The sequence below is a fragment of the Trichoderma gamsii genome (genome assembly GCF_001481775.2).
Source record: "Trichoderma gamsii strain T6085 chromosome Unknown Scaffold_57.2, whole genome shotgun sequence".
NCBI classification, from domain to species: domain Eukaryota; kingdom Fungi; phylum Ascomycota; class Sordariomycetes; order Hypocreales; family Hypocreaceae; genus Trichoderma; species Trichoderma gamsii.
In genome coordinates this window covers 81,705-105,839 of record NW_020171394.1, presented here as the reverse complement: position 1 = coordinate 105,839, position 24,135 = coordinate 81,705, and the positions used below count along the sequence as shown (strand labels likewise).

The 24,135-nt window shown below is 52.5% G+C and overlaps 7 protein-coding genes across 7 annotated transcripts; 4 read left to right on the top strand and 3 right to left on the bottom strand.

The window, feature by feature from the left end:
• Positions 1-1,960: 1,960 nt before the first annotated feature.
• Positions 1,961-7,232, top strand: TGAM01_v210155 (chromodomain-helicase-DNA-binding protein 1; the record flags this gene model as incomplete). The annotated part of the gene is made up of 5 exons (XM_018805760.1): positions 1,961-2,410; positions 2,482-2,508; positions 2,565-2,646; positions 2,716-6,988; positions 7,076-7,232. The coding sequence occupies 5 exons, from the start codon at positions 1,961-1,963 to the stop codon at positions 7,230-7,232; spliced, it is 4,989 nt and encodes a 1,662-aa protein (XP_018660950.1).
• A 1,510-nt stretch (positions 7,233-8,742) lies between these two features.
• Positions 8,743-9,873, top strand: TGAM01_v210154 (3'(2'),5'-bisphosphate nucleotidase; the record flags this gene model as incomplete). The annotated part of the gene is made up of 1 exon (XM_018805761.1): positions 8,743-9,873. The coding sequence occupies one exon, from the start codon at positions 8,743-8,745 to the stop codon at positions 9,871-9,873; it is 1,131 nt and encodes a 376-aa protein (XP_018660951.1).
• A 291-nt stretch (positions 9,874-10,164) lies between these two features.
• Positions 10,165-13,942, bottom strand: TGAM01_v210153 (hypothetical protein; the record flags this gene model as incomplete). Its single annotated transcript, XM_018805762.1, has 2 exons — positions 10,165-13,716; positions 13,826-13,942. The coding sequence occupies 2 exons, from the start codon at positions 13,940-13,942 to the stop codon at positions 10,165-10,167; spliced, it is 3,669 nt and encodes a 1,222-aa protein (XP_018660952.1).
• Positions 13,943-14,485: 543 nt separating this feature from the next.
• TGAM01_v210152 (minichromosome maintenance protein 7 (cell division control protein 47)) lies at positions 14,486-17,165 on the top strand (the record flags this gene model as incomplete). The annotated part of the gene is made up of 5 exons (XM_018805763.1): positions 14,486-14,534; positions 14,597-14,856; positions 14,914-15,038; positions 15,098-17,018; positions 17,085-17,165. The coding sequence occupies 5 exons, from the start codon at positions 14,486-14,488 to the stop codon at positions 17,163-17,165; spliced, it is 2,436 nt and encodes an 811-aa protein (XP_018660953.1).
• Positions 17,166-17,596: 431 nt separating this feature from the next.
• Positions 17,597-19,076, bottom strand: TGAM01_v210151 (hypothetical protein; the record flags this gene model as incomplete). Its single annotated transcript, XM_018805764.1, has 2 exons — positions 17,597-18,378; positions 18,470-19,076. The coding sequence occupies 2 exons, from the start codon at positions 19,074-19,076 to the stop codon at positions 17,597-17,599; spliced, it is 1,389 nt and encodes a 462-aa protein (XP_018660954.1).
• A 602-nt stretch (positions 19,077-19,678) lies between these two features.
• On the top strand, positions 19,679-20,275 carry TGAM01_v210150 (hypothetical protein; the record flags this gene model as incomplete). Its single annotated transcript, XM_018805765.1, has 1 exon — positions 19,679-20,275. The coding sequence occupies one exon, from the start codon at positions 19,679-19,681 to the stop codon at positions 20,273-20,275; it is 597 nt and encodes a 198-aa protein (XP_018660955.1).
• A 1,204-nt stretch (positions 20,276-21,479) lies between these two features.
• TGAM01_v210149 (hypothetical protein) lies at positions 21,480-23,987 on the bottom strand (the record flags this gene model as incomplete). The annotated part of the gene is made up of 5 exons (XM_018805766.2): positions 21,480-22,240; positions 22,308-23,132; positions 23,302-23,333; positions 23,390-23,456; positions 23,504-23,987. 5 exons carry the CDS (start codon positions 23,985-23,987, stop codon positions 21,480-21,482), a joined length of 2,169 nt encoding a protein of 722 aa, XP_018660956.2.
• Between the last annotated feature and the right edge of the window lie 148 nt (positions 23,988-24,135).

The following is a 24,135-nucleotide window of genomic DNA, read 5'->3' as shown; positions in this document are numbered from 1 at the left end:
GCCCTGTGAATCGCCAGAATGGCGGGGCAGGGCAACTGGAGCGGGCAGCTAGACGGGCTGTTAAGCCGCTGAGCTGCGAGGGTGTACTGACGCTGCCAATTTGGCTGCAGAGGGACCTCGCTATGCTGGCGCCGCTAACTTGGCTCTCCAAGGCATGCTCAGTTTTAGTTGGGTAGCATTAGCATTTTTAGCTGACATTGAGATTACAGTGGGCACTGTAGAGGGAAGAATACTACATTCTTGAATAAGCTAAGCTACCTAGTACCTACTTGTAGTTAAGAATAAGAAGACTTCTTTTGAGAGCTTCACATATGAGAACCTAAAGCTTTGAGAAAGGCTGCTTGTGGCCATCAAGAGCGTGTGCTCAAATCTGCTTTCCTAAGGATGTGATAATACTATCAGGTAACTTTACCACCTACCTTATGTGTGGCTGATGTTTTCTTTCAAATTGGGCTTGAGCTACTAGTAGTAGAGTGCTACCTGTATAGAATGTATAAAAATCACTCCCATAGCTGATTTTTGCCGCCGTACTTCGCACTTCTGTTGCCAATTTATAGACTTTCAAGAATGGGTCGGGCAGTGGGGACTCCAACAACCACAATCTTACTAACGAGTGACACCTATGATCGAAGTCGAGATGTATACTAGTGCTGCAGAGAAGCATGATAGTATATTGGACCTCTTGGTAAACGTCATCTAGTATATCATTTCCATTATACAACACCCCAGCTGTAACTCAATAGAGCAGATAATAACCATATCATTATATACAACTGCCATAGCAGTATCTACTACTAGTAGTAGCAGTAGTAGCCCATGCCATAGTTGGAGTGCTGGACAATAGAACTGAAATGCTGGATAATAGAACTGGAGTACTGAATAGGTACCTACCTAGGTGAATTTCCTTATTGTAAAACGCAAGTATTTTGCAACTCCACATAAGGAAGCTTTAGAGAGGAGACAACAACTCCATTTCGAAGTTAAATTCTCTCACGATAGTTCCACCGAGAATGAACACCCAGGCAACGTGGATAGTGGATGGCAATTCTTTTTCCGGCAAAGTATAATACTCTATTGAGTGTTATTCTGTTTTCTTCTTATATATGTTTTCTTCTCGTCCACCCGTTTTTCTTTCCCAAGAAATTTCTCAAACAACAAAACTTCACTTTCACTTCACTTTCACTTCCCCTTCACTTGCACCAGGACAGCGTTCCGGCGAACCACGTGACCTCAGTGGCCCTCTTCAGCGGTCAGCAGAGCGCCATCCCACCCCAACAGGGTAAGACTTGGGTACAAACACGCCGGCCGAGCCTTCGGCCCTCCGCCCCGTTGCCTCCAATTCTTTCCTGCCTCTCTCCACCAGCGCATTTTTGTGACCTCCGGCCGTTGCCTTCACACCTCAACCCTCGTCGCCCATCCGCCACCGGAACATCGCCAGACTCTTCCGATCGAGCCTGGGGGTTGTCGACATTCTTTCTGGTGCTGCGGATCTTTCATTGATGACTGGTAAGTCGCTGTCGTCTCCTTCGCACTCGCTGTTACTGCCTGCAACCCTGTTGCCTTGCGTCTGCCCGCCGATCCAGCCATGAGACGACCCGAACGCGTCGATATACCGACTCTCTAGAGCCCGGATTGGGGGCATATGTGGTTTATTTCGATGGAATTGGCCGCTGCCGACGATGCCGATGCATCCAGAGCCCCTAGACAGCCCCCGGGCAGAGGTCAAGCATGCAATTGCTTGTGCCAATACCCTTCAGCCTTGCGAGCACTTACACACGTGGGATGCTATAAAACCGCCTTGCTTCATGATTCCAAGTCGATATTGGATCTATAGCTGGTGATTGAGTGTCGCCAGACCGTTCTCTCACCGCCTGTTCACTCAAGAAGACGCGTAATCAAGGATTTTCAGTGCTAACTGCCGTCGGTTCTTTAGAAGTCCAGCTTCGCGGATATCATCATCATGTCCTCTCCCAGCGAAGGGGACCCCTCTAACGGGAACTTGTCGCCGGACGACTCTATGACTTTCTCAACAGGCGCCGACCAACAAGGACACGAAAGCGACATCTCCGATGACCTGGATGCCCCCAACAGTCCTCGCGAACAGCCCTCTCCCTCCGAACCTGAAGCCTCAAACGATGAGGCTACGAACCACGCAGACGTCGACCACCACATGTCGGAAGGCGAAGAGTCAAGCGTAGCTGACGCGTCAGAAGATGGCGACTTTGATATGCAAGCTACCTCGCCTTCCCAGCATGGTGATGAAGACGAAGAAGATCACGAAGACGAAGAGGACGACGCCACGGCCGGTCGAGCCAGCTCGTCAGACTCGGCTCGAGCACCCAAGCGCAAAGCTCCTGTTGAAGATGAATACATCAAGGCAAATCCAGAGCTTTACGGCCTTCGGAGAAGTGTATGACCCCATTTCGCTCACCTATTCTGTGCTCTTCATTCATTTGGCGGCGACTGACTTTGTTGCGATAGGCTCGACCTCGAGAGCAGCGTAAAATCGTATGTCACATGCTCTTACTCTACTATCTTGTCGCATTACATACTGACTCGTCTAGGTCGAATCGGAATCAGAATCTGATGTTGCGCCAACAAGTCGCCGGCAGAATAAGCGTCGTCGAGTTGGAAGCTCTCTCACATGTAAGCCTTGACGCCCATCTAAGCCCCTGCATGCTTTCCAGATCCGTCAACTGACTGTACGGATCGCAGCCTCGAAAAGAGGAACACCGGTACTGCCACCGTCCACAAACGATTCCGACTCGGATTCCGATACGTATGGCGGAGCTCGCGCAAAGAGTCAGCAGAAAAAAGCTAGATTACAGCGAGAGATGCAACCCGCCTTGGCTCTTGCCGAGAAGAGATGGTCAAATCGACGCGCGGCGCAGCAAGTGCAACAGGGCGCATACGAAGAGAGCGATTTTGAGGAGGAAGACGAAGAGGATGCGGAACTTGCTGCGTCCTACTACGTTGCCGACTACGTCGATGACTCGCCTTACGTTGAAAAAGTGGTCAAGCATAGGCTCCGAGATGGGCACGAGCTGGCCTACGATTCGACCCGCAGCGACTTTGAATACTTCATCAAGTGGCAGGGAAAGTCACACCTGCATGACACATGGGAGTCCTTGGATGCTCTCCGTAACACTCGCGGTTTTCGCAAGGTTGAAAACTACTTTAGAAAATTTGTTGACCAAGAGCTCGACATCCGATTTGGAGATGATGTTCCCCCAGAGACAAAAGAGCAGTTCTTCCTCGACCGCGAGCGAGACGAGGAGGCACTTGAAGATTACACAAAGGTTGAGCGTGTCGTTGCCGTTCGAGACGGAGAAGAGGGCGACGACGAATACTATGTCAAATGGAAGGGGCTCACCTACGAAGAATGCACTTGGGAGTCTGTATCGGAAATCAGTCCTTTGTTCCAGGACAAGATTGACCAGTTCCTTGACCGATCATCAAGATCCTGGCTGTCTGATCGAAAGGAGACCAACCCAGACACCCGATCCAAGATGACCAAGCTGGAGAAACAGCCCGAGTTTATTGTCGGCGGCGAGCTTCGTGAGTTTCAGCTCAAGGGACTCAACTTTTTGTGCTTGAACTGGACTCGCAGCAACAACGTTATTCTCGCTGATGAAATGGGCCTGGGTAAGACGGTCCAGACAGTCTCGTTCCTCAGCTGGCTGCGCAATGCTAGACGCCAAGAAGGGCCGTCGCTTGTCGTTGCTCCGCTTAGTGTTATCCCTGCTTGGTGCGATACATTTAACAATTGGTCGCCAGACATCAACTACGTGGTTTACCTTGGACCGGAGGATGCGCGAAACATCATCCGAGAGAACGAGCTCCTCGTGGATGGCAATCCGAAGAAGCCAAAGTTCAACGTCTTGGTTACTTCTTACGAATTTATTTTGCAAGACTGGCAATTTCTCCAATCCATCAAGTGGCAGGTTCTGGCCGTTGATGAGGCGCACCGTCTCAAGAATAGCGAGTCTCAGCTATATCAGCGCCTGGTCGGCTTCGGCATTCCTTGCAAAGTTCTCATTACTGGAACACCCATCCAAAACAACCTGGCCGAGCTTTCTGCTCTTCTTGACTTTTTGAATCCCGGCAAAGTCAGCATCGACGAGGACTTGGATTCACTCTCCGCAGCTGATGCCCAAGAGAAACTACAAGAGCTGCATCGCTCGATTGCCCCCTATATCCTGCGACGTACAAAGGAAACAGTTGAATCTGATTTGCCGCCCAAAACGGAGAAGATTATCCGAGTTGAGCTATCAGATGTACAGCTGGACTATTATAAGAACATCCTCACGAGAAACTACTCGGCCCTATGCGATGCCACCAGTGGTCACAAGAACTCTCTTTTGAACATCATGATGGAGCTGAAGAAGGTCAGCAATCATCCATACATGTTTCCCGGAGCTGAGGAGAGAGTTTTGGCTGGCAGTGTGCGCCGCGAGGACCAGATCAAGGGATTGATTGCTAGCAGCGGCAAAATGATGTTGCTCGATCAACTTCTGTCCAAGTTGAAAAAGGACGGCCACAGAGTTTTGATCTTTAGCCAGATGGTCAAGATGCTGGATATTCTAGGCGACTACCTGTCTCTTAGAGGCTACAAGTTCCAGCGACTCGATGGTACCATTGCAGCAGGCCCGCGACGCATGGCCATCAACCACTTCAATGCTGAGGACAGCGAAGATTTTTGCTTCTTGCTTTCCACTCGCGCTGGCGGTCTCGGCATCAATTTGATGACTGCAGATACCGTCGTCATTTTCGACTCGGACTGGAATCCTCAAGCTGATTTGCAGGCTATGGCTCGAGCGCATCGCATTGGACAGAAGCGACCAGTCAACATCTACCGTCTCGTATCCAAAGAGACAGTCGAGGAAGAAGTTTTGGAGCGTGCGCGCAACAAGCTTCTCCTAGAGTATCTGACCATCCAGGCTGGCGTTACCGATGATGGCAAAGCCAAGTTCAAGGAAGAGCTCAACAAGAAGGGTCTCAAGATTGATGGCCCTTCCACATCTGAGGATATCCAAATGGTGCTGAAGATGCGATCGTCCAAAATGTTTGAACAGAGTGGTAACCAGGAGCGACTGGAGCAGCTCGATATTGATTCTATACTAGAAAATGCTGAAATCACCAAGACCAAGGTTGATGACAAGATCAACCTCAGCAGCGGTGGCATTGATTGGGACAACTTTATGCAGATCACCGATGTCAAAGTAGATGACATCAACCTCGACTGGGACCAGATCATCCCGGCAGATAAACTCGCCGAGATCAAGGCGGAAGAGGAAAAGAAGCAGCATGAAGATTACCTTGCCAAGATTGCAGCCGAGAGTGCGCCTCGAAGGGCAACCATAAAGAGTCGCAACAAGGAAACAGACCGTGCCGACCGCCTCAAGAAACGCCAGAGAGAGCAACAGCAAGAAGAGGAAGAACAGCGCGCGTTGTTGAGAGATCCCAAGCGCCCGCTAAATGATAAAGAGCAGCGAAATTTGATCAAAGCCTACTTCCGATTCGGCTCTATGGAGCATCGCAGCGCCGACATCATTCAAGAAGCCAAGCTTGATGAAAGAGATCCCGACTTTGTCAAGTCGGTTCTCGACGACTTCATCAAGGCTGCCCAGCAGGCTGTAGATGATAACAGTGCCAAACTTGCTGAAGAGGAGAAGAAAATGGGCAAGATGTTGACCAAGAAGGACAAGAAGGCAGTTCTGATTGACTTTGGCGAGCTGAAGAAGGTCAACGCCGAGACGGCAATTGAGCGGCCCAAGCAGCTGCAGCTTCTTCGCCAAGTGATTCGTGGTCATACAGATTGGAAGAATTTTAGAGTGCCCGACGCTACTAAAGCCGCCAACTACAGCTGCCCCTGGGGAGCGAAAGAAGATGCCATGCTTCTTGTTGGCATTGACAAGCACGGATTTGGCGCATGGGCCCAAATCCGCGATGATTCCGACTTGGAAATGCAGGAGAAGCTTTTCTTGGAAGAGCACCGCGTAGGCAAGAAGGAGGAAAGATCCAAAGGCAACGACAAGCTCAAGGCCCCTGGCGCGGTCCATCTGGTACGCCGATCAGAATACCTCCTTTCCGTGTTGCAATCCAAACACTCGAATGATCGATTGGCCCACAAGGCTGTGGAGAATCACCACCGCAACAATAAGAAGCTACAATCGGTGAACGGGCATCGCGGCAGCAATTCTTCTGCTGCTACGACGGGCATCAAACGACAACGCGAGAGGGATCATCACGGTTCATCCGAACAGCGAGCTCGCAATTCTGGAGAGGATGGCGCCCTGGCCAGACCTGACTTTAAACGGAAGTACCCATCTCACGAAGACAGTCGCAGTCCCAAGCAGCGCCGCTCTGATGACCCACGTCGGGCAAGTAAGCTTGGAGACGAACATCGCGATAGAATCGAGAAGCGACGATCCCGTGACGATGATGATCGCCGTCATGATAGATACCGACGCGATGACTATCGTCGTGATGATCATCGCCGGGACGACCGGCGCGACGACTACCGTCGGGATGACCGTCGGGATGACCGGCGAGATGATCGTCGCGACGACCGCCGTGAACGGGACAGGGAACGTGATCGTGACCGTGACCATCACCGTGACCGTGACCGCGACCGAGACCACCATAACGACCGGGATCGTGACCACAACCGCTCTGACCGAGATCGCGACCACAAGGCCCGGCCTGTGGATGAGCGTAGAGAAAAGGCACTCCGAAGGCTGGATGAGCTACGACGCATTGGCGATGACAAAGACCAGCGGGCCATGGACAACGATGCGATGATTTGGTTCCTCCTGAAACCAGTGAGACAAAATTTTGAGAGAATTCTCTCAACAACAAAGGACAATGTCAAGTCGAGTAAGGAGCGCGCGAACATATTCAAAGTCGAACTGGTGGCAATAGGAACATTCCTTGATGATAAGCTGCCAGCAACGGCAGCAGATGATCGTCTCAAGAACAACTTTTGGTAAGTAACAGAAGAAAGCCATGACTGATTGGTTTTTTTTTTTTTTTTTTGTGTAAATTGTTTCTATTAGCTAACAATTTGTGATAGGGATTTTTTGGCAGCTCTCTGGCCGGTCGATGATACCAGCAAGAGTGTCACGGGTGACCGATTGAGCACCATGTACCGTACGATCCACTCTCGCAGCCAGGCGGAGGGATCCAAATCCAGTGCTGCAAACGTTAATGGCACAAAGGCTGCCCATTGATTGGTAGAAGCAGCAACTGTGACCAAAGACGAAGAGCGAAAAAAAGAACGAAAAAACTACTAAACATGAAAAATAATCTTGGGGTTGGTCTCTAGATTTGTGTGCGACAAGTTTATAAACAGAGCTTGACATTTATTTGCATCGTCTGGCGTTTGGTAATAATAGGTGGCATATTATGGTTTTAGTCATGAAGACTTTGCTCCAACAACATACCCGGATTTGCATGGAAACAAAAAGAGAAAGCAAGACGACACGCGTTGAGGAGTTTTTATTATACCGGCCGGCCGGCTCTCCGAAGACCTCGATGTCTGTTTCGGGTCCGCTGCTCGCTGAGCTGATATTCACAAGGCCGAATTGTTTGATTTGGTGTGTGATGAGTGGATATACCTTGTTTTCTTCTTCTTTTCTCCTCTCTATTATTTTTTTCTTTCTTTTTCTTCTTACAATATTTGATTGAATTGTGTTTTTATTGTTACCATCGACGATGATGGGCCCTGCTCAGTCGTCAGATGCAAGTACATGCTGTACCAAACCTTTCCGGACAACAAGAATGGGGAGAAGGCGGAGAATTTGGTGGGTTTAACGAGTGTAATATGAGCGGCTATATGTCTTCTTTTCATCCATTTTCTCAGCGCCCCCCCCTTTTTTTTCTACCAAGGGGAATCTGCCCCCTACTTTGTTTTTTGATCCTCTTTTATCTTGTTTCTACAGGTGGTAATTAGAGGGTGGCATGTTTGAACAAGTCTGATGGATAAGGGCATTTAGTTTGGACCTCTGGCCAACGCACGCACAGCCAAAAAAGGGCCTCGAGGCAGTGAGAGATGGATGAATAAAGTATCTATGAATAAGGGTTATATGTCTGATTTGATTTACCTTGGTTGTGACGTACCATTATCCTTTGCTGCATGCAGGTGATTAGGCATGAATGCAGGCGTAAATTAAAAACTGATGAATTAATTCATGGCGTCGAGGCGTGCGTTTATGAGTCCATCTCGGTGTGGCTCCGTATAAGTGGATGGAGTGAGCCACGATAGTGGTGGTGTGGTGACACTACAGACACTACAGACACTACAGACACTACAGACACTACACTACTTTAATACCACTCTGTGCCTAAAAGTGGCATTTGTCGATCCCGTTGCTTTTCTTATCTCGTTTTTCTTACATTCTTACGTTTTACTTTCTCTCTTTCCCCTTCTTCTTTTTGCTCCTTCTCCTCTTCTGGGCAAGGGGGCTGGATATATTTCTCTACAGGTATTTTTACACAGTTAAATCACTCATTCTGCGCAGAGCGAACTGTTTGATTTGATTTGATTTGATTTTCCATTTTCGTTGTCCATCTTGGCCTGTCTTTACTTGATTTGGCTCTGCTCTGCTCTGCTCTGCTCTGGGTTGCGTTGCGTTGCGTTTCGTATCACGACTTCTACAATTCTACCTCGGCATACATCCATCTCTATATCACAGTATATATACATCAGAGTATATATACAGCCACATACACCACCTCGCCATGGACCACTCCCTCCCCTTCACCAGATACATCGCCGAGCTCGCCGTGCTCCGCGCCGCCGTCCTCACCAAGCGCTTCATGACCCGCGTCACCGGCATCGCAAAGGACGACGCCTCGCCCGTGACGCTGGCCGACTTTGGCGCCCAGGCGCTGCTCATGGTGGCCCTGCGCGGCTTCTTCCCCAACGACGGCTTCGTCGGCGAGGAGGACGCATCCGTGCTGCGCGGCAACCCGAAGCTGCGGACGACCGTCTTCAAGCTCGCGGGCGCCGTGGCCAGGGACTTCCGCGAGGTCGAGTGGCGCAGCGCCGACGCGCACGCCGTGGAGGCGACGCTGCCGGCGCTCGAGTCCGAGGACGAGATGCTGGCGCTGCTGGACGCGGCGGGCGCGGGGGCCACGGCGCCGACGGGGCGCTTCTGGGTCATGGATCCGCTGGACGGCACGGCGGCGTTTCTCAGGGGCCAGCAGTACGCCGTGAGCCTGGCGCTGGTCGAGGACGGGCGAGAACTGCTGGGCGTCGTGTGCTATCCGAACCTGAGCCTCGAGTACGGCGGCGTCGTGTCGGAGATTGCCACGGACCGGCTGGGCCACGGCATCATGCTGTCGGCCATCCGCGGCGAGGGCGCTGAGTATCGCCGGCTGCCCCTGGAGTACAGCCTCGGGATGGGCGAGATCCTGGGCCGCTTCACGGTGCCGGCCAAGTACGAGGACCTGCGCCTCGTCGACAGCACGACCAGCACGTCGAACCGCCTCGACCTGGTGCAACAAGTCGCTCGACAGCTCGGCGCGACGCCCTTCCCCGGCATCGACATCTACGCCTCGCACGCGCGCTACGCCGCCATGATGATTGGCGAGGGCGAGGGCAGCCACGTCATGATCCGCATCCCCGTGGGCAAAAGGGGCGACCCGTCAAAGTCGTACGTCTGGGACCACGCGGGCTCGCAGCTGGTGTACACGGAGCGCGGCGGCAAGATCACCGACCTCGACGGCAAAGACATCGATTTCGGCGCGGGCAAGACGCTGGCGGCGAATTGGGGGATTGTGGCTGCGCCGGAGGTTGTTCACGAGAGGATATTGCGGCTGGTGCAGGAGTGCGTTGCGAGGGACGCGGATATGAATGATGTTTTATGATCCGTGAATGTTGGCTTGTTTTGGGTAGGGCTACGGGCATCTAGGATTTCAGGAGGTGAATGGGATAGATATACGAGAAATGAATGATGACTTTGATTGCTATTCAAAAAAAAAAAAAAAATTGCTATCCATCCTTCAATGCTGATGATTACAATAAAAAACTATTATCTATGCCGAAATCATTCTTTCTAATGCCAGCTTTGGAAACCGAAGAAATATCAAGTCAACATGCCATCTATATACATGTAGCCCCCCTGTATATCCAAACTGTTAAAAGTAGTAAAGGTCCCTTCACATCAAGCTGCTTCGGCCTCCAATCTCCATGCTCCCCTGTCCATCCTTCATCTGCCCACTGCGGCCCACCACAAACTCGTGGTAGATTTTCTGCAGCCTCGCCTTCTCCTGCGCCCCGATACTCGCCCGCGTGCTGTCCAGCGCCTTGATGAGGTGAGCCCGCTCAACGACAACCTCTCTCTGGTCGGCCGACTCTTTGTCCTGTGCCTCATCGTTGTTGGCGCCGGGGCCTTTGCGGGCCTCCTTGGCCTTTCGTCGCGCGAGCTTGATCTGATCCAGCTTGGACATGATGGCCGCGTTTTCAATCAGCGCGGCAGATCTGCTCTTGGCAGCCTGGGGGGCTGATGATGCATCCTCGTCAGCTCCGTAGCGGAACTGCGTAAAGCTTGTGGCTGATGAAGCGCCCTTGCCGCCTTTGCCTTTCTGGGCTGTTGACGCTGGGTTGTTCAAGTCTCCAAGCACGTCATGAATGGCCTCGAGCTGGGCGTTGGACACCAGCGCTTGAAGATCGGCGCCGGAATATCCCTCCGTCTGCTGGGCAATAGACGTCAATGCCTCGTCCGATTCCGTCAGCTCGGGCGACAACCTGACTTTTTGCAACATGGCCTTGATAATGTCCACGCGGTCTTCCAGCGTCGGCATGCCGCAAAGCAACGACTTATCAAGACGACCGGGACGCAGTAAAGCCGGGTCGATGAGGTCAGGCCGCGACGTGGCTGCCAAGACGTACACTCCGGACAGGCCCTCGGCACCGTCCATCTGTGTGAGCAGCTGGTTGACCACACGATCCGTTACACCGGTAGAATCATGACCACGCTTCGGTGCAATGGAATCAAACTCGTCAAAGAACAAAACACAAGGCTTGGCAGCTGATGCTCGGTCAAAGAGATCTCGCACGCTCTTTTCAGAGGCACCAATGTACTTGTTCAAAATCTCTGGTCCCTTGACGCTGATGAAGTTGAGGCCACATTCTCCTGCAACGGCGCTGGCTAGGAGCGTCTTGCCGCAACCAGGAAACCCATACAGAAGCAGACCGGATCGGAGTCGTAAAGGACACTGAGAAAAGATGGGGGCGTATTTCGTAGGGTACTGGAGCGTCTCAAGGAGAACTTGTCTCGTCTCCATTAAACCTCCAATAGACTTGAAAGTCGTGGTTGAGCTTTGCAGAGACACGTTGCGTAGCGAAGCTGGCGTGAACCCCTTGATAGCCTTGTCAAAGTCCTGACGGCCGAGATGGACTGCTCCGATGGTATCGTCAGGGGCCACGCTGATGGACCGGATGATGGCTTCGTTTCTTGCTCGGGATATGAGAACCGTCAAGTCTCCTGGCAGATAGCCATCCGTCAAACCAGCAATATCGAGGAAATCCAGATTAGCGTCCAGTATGAAACCACCAGTCTTGTCCGCTGCGCCCTCTTCTCGTCTGTGGGTGGAATCGTGCCCATGAAGCCAGTCACTGGCCTCTTCTGAATTCTCTGTGCCATTAGCCGTTGTTGGCCGGCTGCCGTCATTCGACTGAGCTGGAGCATCGTCTTGGGCTACGGCGTTTTGCTTCACAATAGCCTCCATAATCTTTCGCCGTCCATCTTTATCGGGAGCTTTTAGTTCGACGATTTCGCGGACGACGTGACCGCTGACGACAACGCTGTTGAGAGTATCTTTACCCTCGGCCGTTGCCAGCAACACGACACCGCTATCTTTGGTGCAATATTGCCGTACTACGGATCGGATTGTTTCGCTGACTTGACGGCTTCGTCCGTTGTCGTTTCCGACTTGGAGTTCCGTCTCCACCGGACTGAGCTTATCCAGATCATCAAGAACGACAACCGCTTTGCCGCCCAGCCTTGCGCCCCAGCTAGCCAGCATAAATATCCGATTGAGCGTTTCCTTGATGGTAGATATTCTCGCCTCGTCAGTGACTAGTTTGCGACACGAGAAGTAGATGGTATAGAATAGCGTCTCTTCACGAAGTCGCATAGCGAGGTATCTGGCCACCGACGTCTTTCCAGCACCCTTTGTCCCAGTAAGTAAAACAGAAGACATATGAGCAAGATGCGATTGCAGATTGGCAAGCATCGAGTCGATGCCGACGAGCAATGCGTCGTGAGACGGCTGCAGTTCGAATATGTCCGTCTCGGAGATCCAGGGGGGTCGCGGTACAGGCTGTTGGAAGTCGATTGGGATTTTGGGATCGACGCCGGCTAACCATAGGGCCGCGTTCTTGTTCTGCTCTTGTGATGCAACATCTGAACTGTATTCAAACTTGATCACGCCCCCTTCCCACCCCTGTGGAGCCTCCAGGCCCTCATACAAGTCCACAACGATACCGTCAGTTATCGGACCCTGCAGGAGCCCTTCAGCCCCTTTTGACCCCGAGTAAATATGCCTGAATCTCTTGGTGGACTCTTCCTTCTCGGCCTTGGTTTCGATTCCGAATCGTAGGCCCTCGCCAACTTTTGAGCCTGCTGCAAAGGGAAAGACCTTGATTTGTGTGACTGCTCCGCGGGCGAGAGGCTGAGGGGCCGCCTGGATCTTGACAATGCCTCCGACAATACCTGTGCACCCAAGCGCAGCGCATAGAGGAGCTGACAAGGCTGCGGCCTGGCCATTGGGCGGGTCATCCCAAGGCTTCAACTTGGCAACAATCTTGGAGGTCGCATTGCTGGTGACCGCGCCAGATCCATCCTCTGGCTGCGGCTTTTGTAATCCCGCAGGCTTCAGGACATCCACTACAACGTAATTAACGCCCCTGAAGTCGTTGTTCAAGAGATTGTCCCGGTCCACCCATACGCAGAGATCAGGTTCTACTAAGCCCTCGTCGAACCACTCATTGCACATGGCCCTATCTATGGCACGGAGCAGCAAGGAAGGCTTCTTCTCCTCTCTGGCACTTCGTCTTCGAATAGTGCTGGCGCCACTCCTTTTAGACTTGGATGTGCTTGCGACGCTTCGGTGATCGCCGCCGTTTTGCGTAGCTTTTGCTCTTGTTTTCGGCGCGACAATGACTTCCGCGTTGGGGGAGAGCTTCACGAAAGCCACGTCAGCTGCAGGCGCAGGATCGAGAGTCATAATCTTTATAGAAGCCGTAGAAGTCGGCGACAAATGGAGAGTCAATGGGTGAGGCGGTACGGGGGCGCCGCCGGTAGGGACATATGCTGGGTTGGGGAGCGCTCGGATCTGTGACTGTAGATTAAGCTCGAGGAATGTTGCATGCAGTTCGATGATTTCCCAATCTTCGGGTGTCAAGGGCTCGATATTGATGGTGTGTGCCATCGGAGGGTCGACGTGGACGGTGGCCATGACCTTTTCGCCATCAGGCAGGCCGAGGGTATTCGCGAATGTCGCGTCAATCTCGACTAATTGGATCTCCTGATCCCGTGTTGAGCTCCGCGAGTTTGCCAGCCCGTCTCTCCCGACTATCTGAGTCGCTTTCCTCTTGCTCGGCATTCCCGTCCACCCAACAAACACGGATTGCTCCTTGGGCGCTCCAGCAGCTTGCGCGCGGGGAGATGGCCGGTAGGAGAGCTCGACGATGACATTCTGGGCCGGCTACAAAACAAATAAAATAGTTAGTTGCACAGCGCCAATTGAAACTGACGGTCCAAACGTCGGGCAACAAGAAGGGCAGCGCTCTTTCAAACTCGGATCAGTGACCTACAGTATTTACGCTGACTAGCAGGTTGACCAACGACGTGGGCAGGTTGACAAGACAGTTCTTCAGATGCACAAGCGACAGCTCGGCCGCAGTCGACTGCGCATTCCTTCTGGGCGCCATGGTTGAGGAATTGGGGAGGATTCCGTCCTGTCAGGTCAGGGGAAAGACCATGAAGAGCGCTGTCGCAAAAAGGGCACAGATTCGGCTGCTAGCTGGAAGCAATTCCGCGTTCCTGGGGAACCGGCAGCAGAGCCGAGGCAAGAGTCATGTGCGGCTGGAGTTACCAAGGTAAGCCTGTGGCTGTGAATCCGTGGCTGGAGCTGCTGTGGCTGCCAGCTGGAATGCACGAGGGCGCGGGGTACGTCCGCTTAATTGGCTTTGGGCTCTCGAAACGCGTCGCGCGTCCGTCTCGCGTCTTTTTTCTCTCCAAAGCTCCAGCCAGAGCACAAGGCTAGCTGCATTGCCGGCCAAATTCTCCATCCAGCTCCTGACTAACCAGCCTCGAGGCACCGCATCCCTGCAAGTTGGTTTCCCAGCCCACCAATTTGTGCATCGCATTGCGTCTGTTTTCCACTCCTGCGAAATCATCCTCTTCTTGTCGCTCTCCCGCTATCGCAGGAGCCTCTACTTTCCAGCTTTGGCAATTGGGCACCATCACGCAAAATGGCGCTCCGCGAGTTCAAGGCGCCGGTGAACTACGAGTCGCAGCAGTGTAGGCGCAAATCTCTGGTGCAACGTTGAGCTGTGGCAAGGCTAAATCTTAATTTCATGCAGCGGCGTTCGAGTCTTTTCTCAAGGACTTCAAGACATCGCCAGAGCACACGCTCACCACCGCCCTCGGCAACATCACAATCGACGAAGATGAACTCAGCGACGACTATGATTTCATGGACGAGGACGACCAGACGCGCGATCGCCGCCAGCAGGAAAGGGCCAAGCGGAAAACACCCCAGCACAAGTACAACGATATGCTGCAGCAGCTCGCCAACCGCAAGCTTGACGAGTTTGCGATTGATCTCGACGACATAGCTACCGTGAGTCGCAATGGCGATTGGCTGCTTGCGAGTTGTCCACATGCTGACTGCAAATAGTGGGAGGAGCAAACAGATGAGTCCATGAAGCTCGTGGACTCAATCGAGATGAACACCAAGCACTACGTCGAGATTATGGCCAGGGCGGTAGACAATATTATGCCGCAGCCTAGCGAAGAGGTCAAGTAGGGATATTCTCGTATGCGGAGATGGGAGTGGGGAAAAAGCTAACTCTACTCATTAGCTTTAAAAACGATGTCCTAGACGTTTTGATGGCCCGACGACAAGCGAGAAACCGGGAACTCGACGAACTGGCAGAGCGAGATCCCACTACCGCTGAGGACAAGTTTCCGGCCGAGCTGACCCGCCGGTATACGCTCGTCTTCAGACCTCGGACAAGCACAGGCGAAGACATCTCCAAGGCATTGGCTGTCCGACACGTTCGGGGCGAGCACCTTGGTCACCTCATCACCATTCGAGCTATTGCCACACGCGTTTCCGACGTCAAGCCCATTGTGCAAGTCAGCGCATATACTTGTGACCGCTGCGGTTGTGAAATCTTCCAGCCCATTTCTGACAAGCAGTTTGGGCCCCTCACCATGTGCCCCTCGTCTGACTGCAAGAAGAATCAGGCCAAGGGCCAGCTACACCCCTCCTCCAGGGCCTCCAAGTTTCTACCATTCCAGGAGGTCAAGGTTCAGGAGCTGGCTGAACAGGTTCCTATCGGACAGATTCCCAGATCCCTTACCGTTCACTGCTTTGGCAGTCTAGTCAGAAAAGTCAACCCTGGTGATGTCGTTGACATTTCTGGAATCTTCTTACCGACGCCTTATACTGGCTTCAAGGCCATGAGGGCTGGTCTCATGACTGATACGTACCTCGAGGCCCACCACATTCACCAGCACAAGAAGGCATACAGTGAGATGATTGTCGATGCACAGCTGGTCCGAAGAATTGATCGATACCGACAGTCGGGCCAGGTTTACGAGCTGCTCGCCAAATCCATTGCTCCCGAGATTTACGGCCACCTGGACATCAAGAAGGCTCTTCTTCTTCTACTCATTGGCGGTGTCAACAAGGAAATGGGTGACGGCATGAAGATTCGTGGTGACATCAACATCTGCTTAATGGGTGACCCTGGTGTTGCCAAATCTCAGCTGCTCAAATACATCTCCAAAGTTGCTCCTCGTGGAGTCTACACTTCAGGCCGTGGAAGCAGTGGCGTCGGTCTTACCGCCGCCGTTATGCGAGACCCAGTTACAGATGAGATGGTCTTGGAGGGTGGTGCTCTTGTGTTGGCTGATAATGGTATCTGCTGTATCGATGAGTTTGACAAGATGGACGAGAATGATCGTACTGCCATTCACGAAGTCATGGAACAGCAAACCATATCCATTTCCAAGGCCGGCATCTCCACAAGCCTCAACGCCCGTACTTCCATCCTTGCTGCCGCTAACCCGGTCTATGGCCGATACAACCCTCGCATCTCTCCCGTTGAAAACATCAACCTCCCTGCTGCGCTCCTGTCCCGTTTCGATATTCTTTTCCTGATCCTCGATACCCCCACCCGAGACGCCGATGAGCAGCTTGCCAAGCACGTTACATACGTGCATATGAACAGCCGACACCCCGACCTTGGCACCGACAATGTCGTCTTCTCCCCGCACGAAGTGCGATCTTATGTCGCCCAGGCTCGAACATACCGACCAGTCGTCCCTGAGTCCGTCTCCGAGTACATGATCAAGACATACGTTCGCCTACGAGACCAACAACAGCGAGCAGAGAAGAAGGGCAAGCAGTTTACACACACCACACCTCGTACGTTGCTTGGTGTGGTCCGTTTGGCCCAAGCTCTCGCTCGTCTCCGCTTCAGCAACCAAGTTACACAAGATGATGTTGACGAGGCACTGCGGTTGATCGAAGCTAGCAAGGACAGCTTGAATACCGAGTCTAATGGCCCTCGCCGTGGCCTCAATGCCAGCAGCAGAATCTACAATCTCGTCAAGGCTTTGGCTGATTCAGGTGCTTGCCGTCCGGATGACGCTGATGAGGATGACGAACTGGGCGTGGAACTCAGCATGAGGAAGGTCAAGGAACGAGTCATTGCCAAGGGCTTCACAGAGGACCAGTGGCTGAATGCCCTGGAGGAGTATACCACATTGGACGTAAGTGTTTCAGCTGGTTCTTTTGTCCCGTTTTTCTGTTTTTCACAAATCTAACATTTATTTTAGGTTTGGCAAACTGCTGGTGGTGGCTCAAGACTAGTATTCGTTACTGCGGATGACGAGAGAGAAGGCAGCATGGAAGAGTAGGAGAGTACCCTTAAAAATGCAGAGTTAATGCGCAGAGGTTGTACGGTCCTTGAAGGAAAGTGATGACATTGTTGGAACTATTTTGCGAATTTGGTTTGGCGTTATATCATGTTTTGGAGACTCCCCCTTTTTTTTCCATTCAAGGGGTGTTGGAGAAGAGATCGAATGCATTTGGTAGACTTGCGACTAGATCTTGTAAGAGACTGAATGAAAATAACAATATGTAGTACCTAATGAACTGCATATCAAAATGTTCCATCAAATGACTACTAGGTAGTGAAAGTTTTTCATCGTGGGGGCCATCAATGTTCATTGGCATCTAATGAGATTCTACGGTGGCATAATATATAATACATGTTCATACAACTCATTTTTTTACTTTTTCCCCTCCTATTATTTCACGTTCGCTTATTTCTTCATTTCCCAATTTTTTACATCCTCATGGTCATAAGTGACGCCTTCTCCATCTCACCCACAATGCCATGTCCTCCCAAAGCCCACTTCTCCGCCACAGCCCTCGTATCAAGCGCGCTGCGCAACATGCCGCTCGCGCCCCAGTACTCCATCAGCACTCTCGCCTCATCCTTGGAAACGCCCTCGAGCCGAAGGACAGTGCTGTTCTTGAGCGCGTCATAGACCCGGTCGTCGTACTTTCGCTCGTAGGCGTTTGGCTTGGGGACCTCGCGGCCGGCCTGGCCAGCCTCGAGCTGGGAGAGCACGAGCTCCTGTGACGGGTGGAAGTGGGTGTTGTTCTGGGAGGTGGCGGCGATGACGGCACCGCCGTTGGGGAGCTTCGTCTTGCCGGAGAGGGCGTCGACAAACATGCGCACGAGGACGAGCTCGTGGGCGTGGACAATGTTGAACGACGGGTCGCGGTACTCGCTGACCTTGTTGATGTGGGCGAGGCCGTCGAGCGTCAGTAGCACCGGGGGTTGGCCAGGCTGTGTCAGTTCTGTCCACAAGGCGGACAGCGTGGGCCAGGCGAACTCGCTCTCCTTTGCGCTCAGGGCCAGGTCGGCCAGCGTGGCGCCTTCTTTAAGGTTCGTTGTCAGGCGAGACCAGTCCTTCTTGAGGGGCGTCTTCTCGAGAACGGCCTTGTTGGCCTTGTAGATGTTTTGCAGCAGCTTGAGGCAGTATACTGGCTGGGCGAACTGCATGGGCTCTGTGTCGGGAATGGGGGAAAATTCTGTGTTTCCGTTTGTGAGATCTTGGCCTGATATTATGAGAAGAAAACGAGTTAGCATGCTTTCTCTCTCAATCTTCCTCATCAAATCAGCGTCATCTCGTCGAGGCTAAGAAAATACCTTCAGGAATGTTAATAACCACCCATTCGTTCAGCAGCGCATAAGACTGGGCCTGAAGCAGAGTCAAGCTCTTCCCCGAAAGCCGGCTCCCCGTCAAAACAACTTTCAGAGCCTCCTTCTTCTCCACCGAAGCCTCCAGCTTGCCCATCAGTTCCACCGTCTCCTTGCGCACCAAAACGTGGGGTTTCCGGAACAGATTCCACGTCTGTGTCGTCTTGAACGCCTCCAACGCCCTCAATTGATCCACCACCTGGTCCGGAACGGCAAACATCTTGCCGCTGCTCTCCGCCTTGGCCATGGTCTGCGCCTCGAGGCTCTCGATGCCGCTCACGGGCAGGGCGCTGTTGTTGCTGAGCTGGATTCGTTTCCGAAAGGCCTTGCGCTCGCCGGGCCCGGGCTTCTTGACGGGCACAATGTTCTGCTTCTTCTTGTATGTCTTCTTCGTCTTCTTCGGTAGATCCTTGCGGCTCTTGACGGCGGGAGGAGCCGCGGACAGCAGGCTGGTGGTGGAAAACGCTGCTGCGAGGGATCGCATGATGGGCTGGATGCGAGGCGCCACTGGGATCACGGGCCTGGCGAGGGTCCGCAGAGCTTGCGCGGAAGCCATGATGGATGGAGATTTATACAAACAGATAAATAAAAAGGGGAGGATTGATCAAGTGAAACAAGTTGGCCTTTATATCTCCTGCTGCCGCATTGAGGCCGAACAGCGGCGGCGTTGCTTTTGCGATTTGAATTCCCCCACGTTTTTTGGAGGGCTCGAAGTTGCTCTACTAGTAGGCCAAAAATCTCAAAATCCAATTGCACCTTGGTGGTGGGAAGAACCGACGAAGTATCGCGCAGTGCTAAGACTGCGCTAAAGCTACATAAAGGGTACTTGTCAAGCGTGCTGCTAAAACAGGTGCAGCAAGGATGTCGTCGGCCGGAAAATTCCAGGCCGCCGATCCGATGCAGACAAAAGCTAGCTTAATCGACCGTTTCTTATCGATCAAAAAAATTGAGAAAAAGCGTCGCAAAGAAAAAAAAGTTGGGTTTGCAGAGAGAGGCGAGACAGCGCATTCTTCTTTTTCGTCCCTTTCTTTTGCGCCTCGACTACAATTCATACCATATACTCAGGATTGGCGAATCAAAACGCCACCTCATCAATCTTCTGAATCATTTTTCTTTCGATAAATCCCCAATCCGACTTCTAATATAAACCCTTTCACAATGGCGCTCCCCATCTCCAAACCAAAACTCCCCGTCGTCGTCGACAAGCCCACGCCCTACACCTTCGACCTCGGCAACCTCCTCGCCCAAGACCCCAACCCCGTCGTCCTCCCCGCCTCCTCCATCGACCAGGCCCTCGCCGAAATCGCCCGCGACGGCGCCCAGTCGCTCATCAACCAGCTCCTCACCACCTGCCCGCTGCAGTCCACCAGCGACGGCGTCCTCCTGAAGCTGCCCGCGCCCGCCACCCGCCTGCCGCGCGAGAAGCCCGTGCCCCAGCCCAAGCCGCCGACCAAGTGGGAGCGCTTCGCCGCCAAGAAGGGCATCAAGGCCAAGACGAGGGAGCAGCGCCGCAACCTGGCCTACGACGAGGAGTCGGGCGAGTGGAAGCGCAAGTGGGGTTACAAGGGCCTGAACAAGAAGGGCGAGGACGACTGGCTCGTGGAGGTGGATGCCAAGAAGGAGGCTGCGCGGAAAGAGGGCACCAGCATTCGCGGCGATGGGCGGAGAGAGCGCGTGGAGAAGATTAAGCGCAATGAGAGGAAGATGAGAAAAAACCAGCGGGATGCTGCTGACAAGATGGGCAAGAAGGCCTAAACTAAGGGAGACGAGAGGCGAGAGGCGAGAGGTGGCGGTACATACGACATGAATTCCAGCTATTCCACCATTGGGAGGGTCTATTCATAATCAAAAGTCAGTCAGACATGGCTACGGCGTTATAGGCGTGTTGGGAAGGATTTAAGAGGAAACCTGCTTCAAAAGAAACCGAGATACATGCTGGCTTAGTCGTTGTCACGCATCTATCCTTGGTGGAGGAAGGATTGCTCAAGTTTTCGCATTTTTGTATGGATGTTCTAGAGAATCTCAAAGCTAGCATAGCAGCAACAACATTTTATTTTTCACGCACGCCAGATCCCTCCAGTCCTTGATGGTGTAAAGGTTATCAAGGATAATAAAAAAGAAAACAAAAATCCCGCCCATTCTGTATCTCCCTCCTTACTCAAAGCAGCTTCAGAGCCTCTAACCCCTTCTATTCTTACACTGACGCCCATACTTCCATCTTAAATCAAACTAGCAAGAGATAGAACGAGAAAAGAAAGGGGGAAATAGAGGCTCACAAACAGCCATAATCTCCGTCTGTGGCCTCCAATTCCCCGTCCTGCCTAGCTTTTAACAAAGGGGAAAGGGCCTGAGAAATGTTGGCCTATACGATATTCCACGGTCGAGTCTTTTGGATGGCTAAGAAAGAAATTCGAAGTCGTTTCGATGATGCAATTTATCTGCAATTAAGAATCGAGAGAATAAACCTGGGAAAAAGTGTCGTCGCGACATTGCTGTAGGATGATGAAAGGACCAAAAGTAGGAAAACATAGGAAAAACCAGACCGATAAATGCAAAGAGGCAGATGGCACATATGAAACAAGAGAAAGCAGTGGGAGGACCACCGAGTCCCCTGAAGCCCGTCTCGAGATGTGTAATCTTCTATCCACATCATAGTGACTTTGAGACAGGGCGGGAAGAGCGCTCAGTCCCATGATGGGTCAGACGTCCTAGTGTTAAGAGATGCGCTAAATTCTGAAGGAGACGAAACAACAAAACAAGTCATGAACGGCGTGATGTCATAAGTCGGCGCCGATGATAACTGCTGGGTATCTTTGCCGAAGGGAGTAAATGTTTGCATGTGAATTCGAATTGCGAGTGACTTTTTTTTTTTTTGTTCTTCTTTTCCTTGTTCTTTTTCTTTTTTTTTCTCTTTTTTTTTTTAAACAGTCATGTTAATTTCTATCGCTCGGCTCGCTCTTTAGAAACCAAGGGGTGATAGAGGTTGGATCGGAGATAGGGGCCGCAGTTCTCCGGATCCAGCTCCAGTAGTGACCTGTGAATGCGTAAAGCCAAACATATCGCTAACAGTATCCTCTTCCTCCTCGCTGTGGTCGCTCAGGGCCGTCGAGATGGATGATCGGCGAGACGAAAGAGAGTGGTTGGACTTTGACGACTGATGTTGGTGCTTACCAATGTCCTCTGTCGGTTCCCCTGTCTCTCGGGTCGATGGCTTGGTGCTATGCGACGAGGCTGGTTTTTCTGCATGCCCAGCATCGCTTTGGTAAGGAATTTGCATTTCGGCAAGGCCAGGCGGCGGAGGTTGATGGAAGATTCGGTACTCCTCTTCAATAAACTTAGCCTCGTTGGTGCAGCCCTTCCAGCAGTCTCTCCAATCGCAAACCAGGAATTTGAAGCAAAAGGCATCGATTTTCATGCACGGCTGGAAGCAGATGCACAAGTTTCGAAAGTCCATTTTATTCTTGTCAGAGTGAGCGAGAAGCAGGCTGAGATGGCATGTAATGGCAAAAAGCAGGTAGTAGTTGAATGGGGAAAGATTCGAGAGCTCGTCGATGAGCAGCTGGGGGACTTTTTCGGCGCCCTGACACTCACGAGCAATCTTCTCCTGGGACGCTTTAGGGAAGAGCTCATCGGGTAGCTCTCGAAGCCAAGCTTTGAGCATGGAGCCTACAATGTTGATATCATAGAGGTCGTCTTGCTCAAAGAGATTGACATCGTACTCTGCAGATACTCGTGTTAGCCAGGTTCAAATTATGCAACCAGAACATTATATATGATGGAAACGCACGCTCATCAAACTTTCTTTGCCACTTTTTTATCTGAGGCCCGCTTCCAGGCACACGATAAAGGCCTTCAACTTCGGTCCCCTTATAGTTCAGATAATCGATAGCCCTCCACGGAAATGCTGGCATCCAAAACTCTGTCTTGTCGCGCGAGTCCTCCAAACGCTTCGAAATCCGAGTCATTCGCGTCTGCTCGACCAAGGGTAGGTTTATCACTTTCAACACGTAATGTTCATCGTCTATCACTGGCTCTTTTTCTGTCGTGCTGCCACTTCGCGAACTCTTTCCAAACAGGCCTTTGCTAATGATGTCAGCAGCTCTGGTTGACGAGTATCTCAATCCGCTGAGAAACGTTGATGCGCTAGTTTCCCGTATTGACGATGAATGAGCTCTTTGTTCCTTCTCTCGTGGAGCATCTTTGGCGACAGTAGAAGAGGCGGCACCGGCCATTCGGTCCTCAGGCCGACCCCGACCATGAGAATTCATCCCGTCTTCCTTAGGCGCCCGGTCTTGCGATACAGTCGCAGCTTGAGAAACGGCAGTAGTTGTAGAATTGGTTAAAGTAGAAGTGTTGGTATTTTCAGGTGGTGGGGGGTTGCTTGACGCGGCTGGCAGTGGTACCTGCGCGGGGGGAGGTTTATAGCGGCCGTTTTCTTTGTCGCGAACAGATCTGCTGCGGCCAAGGAGCGCAAACGACTTTGATTTGTTTTTCCTAGCAGAGGGCAGAGGTAAGGGTGCCTCGGCGTCTCCAGAAGATGAAGCTGAAAGATCAGAGCGTGACGGGTAGGAAGAGATGGATTTCTGGTGGTTGTTTTCGACGTTGATCGGGTCTAGCAAAGTCAGATGACACAAGGTTAGCAATAAAGTTTCTGACTTGTCTTTTCTCTCCTGTTGGAAGTTGCAAAACAAGGTACAAGTTAAAACACAGGCGCCCGCGAATGGATAAGTGTGCCGTGAAAGGGTGCGATGCAAGGGAAGAAGTGCCAGGCTAGCGCGCACTGCCATTGTTGGCACGCACGCTCGCACTCAGCCTGATGTTTGTTATAATAAGGATCCTGCAGGTTCTTTGCGCCCTTTCAAGCCTTACCTTTGTGACCGAGCCTTTCGCCCCCCTCTGTTGCTTTCGGCAACGGCAGGCTCTGCGACTCTGTGTGCTGATGGGTGTGTGCGTGTGCGTGTGCGTGTGCGTGATGAGGCTGACTGGGAGTTTTGGGGGCTTTGTTAAACTGAAAGAAGCTGGGCTTGGAGTGTTTGGCGCCACCCGTCATGGCTTGGCGCAGTTCTTGGGGCGGCAGCCCGGCGGAGGGAGGATCTGGAGTGGAAGCAGTCGATGGCGAGGGTTGCAGCAGGTCTGAATCATCGCGGGCGTTTTGGGCGCGACACAGCTGCAGCAATTGCTGCTGTTGGTAGCTGCGGCTGGCCTCGTCTGGCGGTCCGGTGCTGGTAGCAGGGCGTGGCGGCTGTGGCTGCAGAGCTGGCGACCTGCCCGTCCTCGGCGGCCGGTTTCTGTGAACGGCAAACTTGCTGATGGGGAAGGGGGAGATGCGCTGCGATCGGGGCGATTTCGAGTCGACGGGCGACGCGGCGGCTTGCGATGCTGCTTCGGCAGAGGGCTGCGGCGGGTCGGCATCCAGAGCGCTGGCATCTGCCAGTATCAGCGGCTGCGGCGTGGGCTTGCGTCCCATCTTTGCAACCCCGGCAGTGAAGTCGAGCGCTCTGGCCTGGATGAGATGGAGGCGTGCAGCAGCAGCAGCAGCAGCAGCGTCAACGGCACCTGAGTATGGCTGGCACTCCTGGGAGGGTTGCTTTGCTTTGCTCAGCCTGTTGCCAGGG